This window comes from Limulus polyphemus, unplaced genomic scaffold, assembly GCF_000517525.1.
Source record: "Limulus polyphemus unplaced genomic scaffold, Limulus_polyphemus-2.1.2 Scaffold1653, whole genome shotgun sequence".
In the NCBI taxonomy this organism is placed as follows: domain Eukaryota; kingdom Metazoa; phylum Arthropoda; class Merostomata; order Xiphosura; family Limulidae; genus Limulus; species Limulus polyphemus.
Window position 1 is genome coordinate 64,976 of NW_013667263.1, and position 5,697 is coordinate 70,672.

The following is a 5,697-nucleotide window of genomic DNA, read 5'->3' on the forward strand; positions in this document are numbered from 1 at the left end:
AAATTGAAACTTGTAACTTATTGTTCTTAGTAGTGTTAGACTCAGCTAATGAGTTTGGGTTAGAATATATATGAATATCTGATTGGTCAATGGATATATTCAAATAAATACACTAAACCAATTGCTGTGGCATTTTTATTTCCATTTCACATAAACCAAAAATCAACGTAAAGGCACAGAAAATGAAAAAGAGTTAAAAATAACAAGTCAAGACACCAACCACATACAAGATATATATACATTAACATTTGTTACAAAGTGTCACATTTTGATTCATTATTCCTAAAAACCGTTACTGACATATTTGAGTGAAAAGCACTTACGTCAAATTTTAGGTAGAGTCTTATATATATATATATATATATAACTTTTATTTTCAGAAATATCTCGATAGAAGAAGAAATGAACAAAGTATTTACCAATAAAAACTTGTAAATAAATAAACATCGGTGAAAACTGGAAGTTAAAAAATTTGAAGTTTTAAAACTCTCGACAGAACTGAATGAAAGGGAAATTTATTACGACAGTTCGAGCAAACGTCTTGCCATGGCCTATTGGTTACGGGTCGCGAGTTTGAATCCTGTCACCGAACATGCCCACTTTTTCGGCCATAGGGACGTTATAATGTGAAGGTCAATCTCACTATTCCTTGGTAAAGGGTAGTACAAGAGTTGGCCATGGGCAGTGTTGACTAGCTACCTTCCTTCTATTCTATCATTTCAAGATTAAGGATGAGTAGCGCAGATAGCTCTCGAGTATTTTTGCGCGAAATTCAATTAACAAACAGATCGAACAAAAGCCCTTTTAGGGCAGTCGTGGACAGAACATTTGTTTTACTTGAAAATAATCAAAAACATTTAATCCATTTTATTCGAAATGTATAAATTTGCACCTAAAATTTGACAAGGAAATATATAAATATGTGTTACTGTAAAAGCGTTTAAGTGCAATATACACCATTAACTATAGTTGTTGGTTCTTTTCTTAGTACAAAGCTACACAATGTCCATCGTGGGGAATCTAACCCCCAAATGTTTCGTTGTAATTCCGTAAACTTACCAGCGGACTAGTCCAGCTATGGACTAACCATAAAGTTTTTGTTATTTCTCATATAGATATCAAACAACAAAAAACAAGTAATATTTTATGAATATAGATTAAACATCACATTTCTAATAACATTATAGTAAAATCGGTTTATCTTCAAGTCCTCAAAGAAATACACACATTAAAGGAAACGCCTAGTTCTTAACCCAAGTGGTCCCGGAGGAAAATTTGTGAATAAGGAAGAGTTTAAAATTATATAAATCATAAAATATTTATATTCATACGTATGCACTAATTTCTTTAAAGTGAAATCAGTGTGATTTAGCATACAATATGTCCCGATTTAAATTTGGCCGGTTTGGAAACTTCCAAGAAGTAATTAAACAAATTTTAACCGCGGAAACTGATTTTTCGTCGATGCCAACGAGCCTCGAACATTATGTAGTCGAATTTACTAAAAAATCATTTGTTTGTTGTTAAGCGCAAAGCTAAACAATGGGCTATCTGTGCTGTGCTCATCACGGGTATCGAAAATCCTATTTTTAGTGTTGTAAGTCTTCAGACTTACTTTTGAGCTGCTGGAGGGATACTAAAAAGTACATGATGTTAAATAAATTATCATTTTACAAGTTTCTTGTGAACAGAAAAAAAATCTTATTTTTGGCATAGTATATCGCTTTAAAAAGGGACACATTCCGTGGACACCTACTAAAAACTCAATTAGTACAGTGATAATTTTTTAGAAGTAATAAAATAAACTTAATAAAAACCATTATGAAGAGTAGTCTGAATATCTCGTTTTTTAAACCAGATAGACAGTTATAAAGCACCTGGATGTACCTGGTGGATAGTGTGTTTGGACTGTGAATCCGAAGGATCGTTAGTCATTGCGCCCCCCCCCCCCAAAGTATGGCAGTCAATTCCCACTTTTCGGTTAGACAAATTCAGTCCAAGAGTTGGTGGTGGGCTATTGATTATGTGCCTTCCCTCTAATCTATCAGTTCAAAATTAGGAACAGTTATGCACAGATATTCCTTTGTGAAGATTTGCGCCAAAATTCTGAAACTGAAAAAATCAAGTATCCTTTGTAACAAAAATTGGTATTCACTAATTAACATACCATTATTAAGAGTATTGATTTGTTAATAACTCAGTAAATATTAATTTAAGCAAACTCACCTGTAACCTCATATTACCATTACGAGTCCAAGATACTGTTTCACTTCCTTGAACATCTGGATATCCATTACTAAATTAGATACGAGATCACTGCGGATATCAGACGATAGCAGCGATTTTAATTTTCGAATAAGTCGTCATAGTTCACAAATAATCATCGTTTTCTCTTTTACTTTGTCCGTTCATGGGCAGAAGTGACCATTATGACTTGGCGAAGCCTAAGGTTTTTAAGCCATCATATAAGTTAGATAAAATAATTAAAAGTCTGTAGTAATTTGTCCTAAACCATATTAGACTATACATAGTTTCACTCTCAGTACTTGTACATGTCACACAGCAATTTTTCCATAGAAGTGTTACCAACCATACCCTGGAAAAACATTGTTTTTATTCTATCTGTCGGAATATACCGTAAAGAGGGCAGCATCAGCAATAACCTTCCGAACCTAAACAAGTCGGTAAACAAGTAATGATTATTCTTATTATTTTTTATATTTAAAGGGTAAAATGAACAATATTAATTATCACAAAAAAATGACATAATTTTAGTTTTCCAGAGGTACTTCTAATGATAACACAGATGTTAAAAAACAGCAACGTTTAATGTTTAAAGGTATGAGACTGGGAACAGTCTTAACGTATTTTTTTATCTTTATACAGTAAATTAAGGAGTAAAATTTTATTGTGTTTTGAGACTGGGAATGATCTCGTTTTTAAACTTTTATTGTGTATCATTAAACTTTTTTTTTAAACATCCGTGTTATTTAAAATTTACACAAGTGTCACCTTAATTTTAACTTCTAAGAATATTTTTGAACTGTTAAATATTTTCGTTAGCCTCTCTACAGGATGATTCTAAAACATATATAATAAAGTAAAAATATAAGCATACATATGACCCACAAATATAATGCAGTTCAGTAAACAAAACCATTAACAATTTTGTCTAAAATATGTATTACATATTTCTATAAGATATATTCATGAATATTGAATAGCTAAGTAGATCACCACTAAAAGTAAATTGGCAAACAACGATTCATAAGCCTAATGAAATGTTTTTATTTTTAGGGAATATACTACAAATACATGATTAGTCTGTTATACCTGAAGAAGACAAGCCATTGTTCTGTCGAAACGTCTAACATGTTACTCGAAATAAAACCACTACATCATGCTTATAAATCGTTGTTTGCCAGTTTGCTATTATATTTGCATAATATGCTTAAATACACAAGTAGCCCCCCCCCCCAGTAGCTAAAAACTAAGTTTCGATACCCGTGGTTGGCACAGCACATATAGCCCATTATGTAGCTTTGTGCTTTGTGGATCCTGTGTTTTTAATTATTTGTTTAATAATGTGTCAAGGATCAATACCAAATATTTTCAAGATGTAAGATTTTATATCTAGAGAAGATTTGACTAAATAAAATCATCTTTGACTACCTGACTAGATGCGTAGGGTGCTGCGTCTTGACGTGATGCTGGAGCGTTAGATGTGCTTGATCCTGCAGAGCCTCCACCTGGTGAGCATCTTTCAAACCACGAGAATCTGCAGATCAGTGCATAAATTAAGGGCGGGAATGGAACCAAGAAAAACTTTTCAGATACCAATACGCCTATCTTAATATTTTATTTGCAAACCATCAATAACTAAAGAAGATGATGTAGCGCAACTAAAGTTTACATGAAATATCTAAAAAGTAGTTTCGAAAACATGATGAAATATAATTGGGGAAAAGAGAACATAAAAATGACTAAACAATGCATACTAAGCCATAATAAAAGGTTATCAAAACACTCTCTTCCGATGAAACTATAACATATTCTGAGTAAATATTCTTTACTGATAATTTGAAATAAATCAACAAATGACTAATTTCGGATATTACACTGACTAGATCACTTTAATTAACGTTTAGGCTTTAGTCAAAGGAAGGTGAAAGCCAAAACGTTGATAAAAATAATACAGATACATGGGTGTCCGCAGTGTGTGGGGGGGAGAGGGGTACTTGCCCCCAGAAAATGAGATACATAATTCTTTCTTTATTCATTGTTTGTTTGTTTGTAATGAAGCACAAAGCTACACAATGGGCTATCTGTGCTCTGCCCACTACGGGTATCGAAACCAGGATTCTAGCGTTGTAAGTCCGCAGACATATCGCTGGGGGGCTTCTTTATTCATTCAGCATATGTATACGAATTTTTTTTTATCCAAGTCACAATTTCACACTACTTTGTCCCCCCCCCCCCGGAAAACTTTGCTCTTCCCTGGAAAAAGTTCTGCAGACGCCCATGTATATACAGTGTGGTATCTGAAGTTAGTTGTTTGTCTATTTATTTCCCATTATGTCTAACACATTTCAGTTAACAACACACATAAAAAACAACAACTTTATTCACGTTAGTGCTACAAGAAAACTTGCCATTCGAATAAATCCAAAGGTTGGTTGATACCACCATATTTTTAATACAGGCCAAAGTAAATGATTTAAGGATAACTACTATGTGAAGTTCTTTGTGTTTATCTTTCTTGGGTTTAAAACCTTTACAGAAGAAAAGAACAACAACGGAACAATCTATGATAACTAACCTACCTGTTTTGAAAAGAACAATCGCCTTCAAATAAGCAAACTCTGCAGGGTCTACTCCAATCGCTTTGAAACGAGTCGTTACTTCTTGGAGCGTGCGCAGATCTGCGAGAGATGGTGCTACTTTTCCATTGGGTGAGCCTACTAGCACGTGCTCGCTGGACATGAACAAAGGACTGTGCTCAAAGGGCATGCACCACTGAATGGAGCACAGAAGGAAAAGCTCCGCCCACGATTCTTCCAGAAGGATAACCTGCAGTAAGGAAAAAAAAATTATTGCTTGTTTACCACAAGATGTATAACCTTTTATGAGTACATGCATTTTATGCATGAATAAAAAGGGCATATCATAAATCGTGTAAAAGTATGGTTAGTGTTCTGCATATGACGTCACCAAGAGATGAATCTACTTTAAACAAGCACGACATACAAACAACCTAACTAACTACAGTTATCAAGTAATAACCTATATCTTACACCCTTATAATAAATACCAATATCCAAACAAGTCTTAAAATCAACAACAACACCTTAGATTTAAATTTGAACCTCTCATTATCTGAAACCACCTTTATTTTCTATTTTTAACGTATCCCTTCAACTGCGGTTGACATCATTGATGCAAACATTTTGTGCGCAACATTTTGAATAGTCCGCCGCAAAATTTGGCGAATATTTGCGCATGTGGTGGTGGGAAGATTTACATAAGGTTAAGGTTAAACGAAAGGTTAAGTAATGTGACGTACCAAAACTTCCACTTCGGATAACAACACTTAAGTAATGTGTCGTACCAAAACTTTCACTTCGGATAACAACACTTAAGTAATGTGTCGTATCAAAACTTCCACTTCGGATAACAACACTTAAGTAATGTGACGTA

The 5,697-nt window shown here is 33.8% G+C and overlaps 1 protein-coding gene across 1 annotated transcript in view; it reads right to left on the minus strand.

The window, feature by feature from the left end:
* Positions 1 to 350: 350 nt before the first annotated feature.
* LOC106464436 (photoreceptor-specific nuclear receptor-like) overlaps positions 351 to 5,697 on the minus strand; it is a 14,595-nt gene continuing 9,248 nt past the window's right edge. The window contains exons 6-8 of the mRNA XM_022392150.1: positions 4,824 to 5,070; positions 3,673 to 3,778; positions 351 to 2,672 (exon numbers count right to left, since the gene is read on the minus strand). Of these exons, the coding sequence (XP_022247858.1) occupies positions 2,540 to 2,672; positions 3,673 to 3,778; positions 4,824 to 5,070 (486 nt within the window). The 3' untranslated portion in view covers positions 351 to 2,539. The remainder of the gene's footprint in view (positions 2,673 to 3,672; positions 3,779 to 4,823; positions 5,071 to 5,697) is intronic.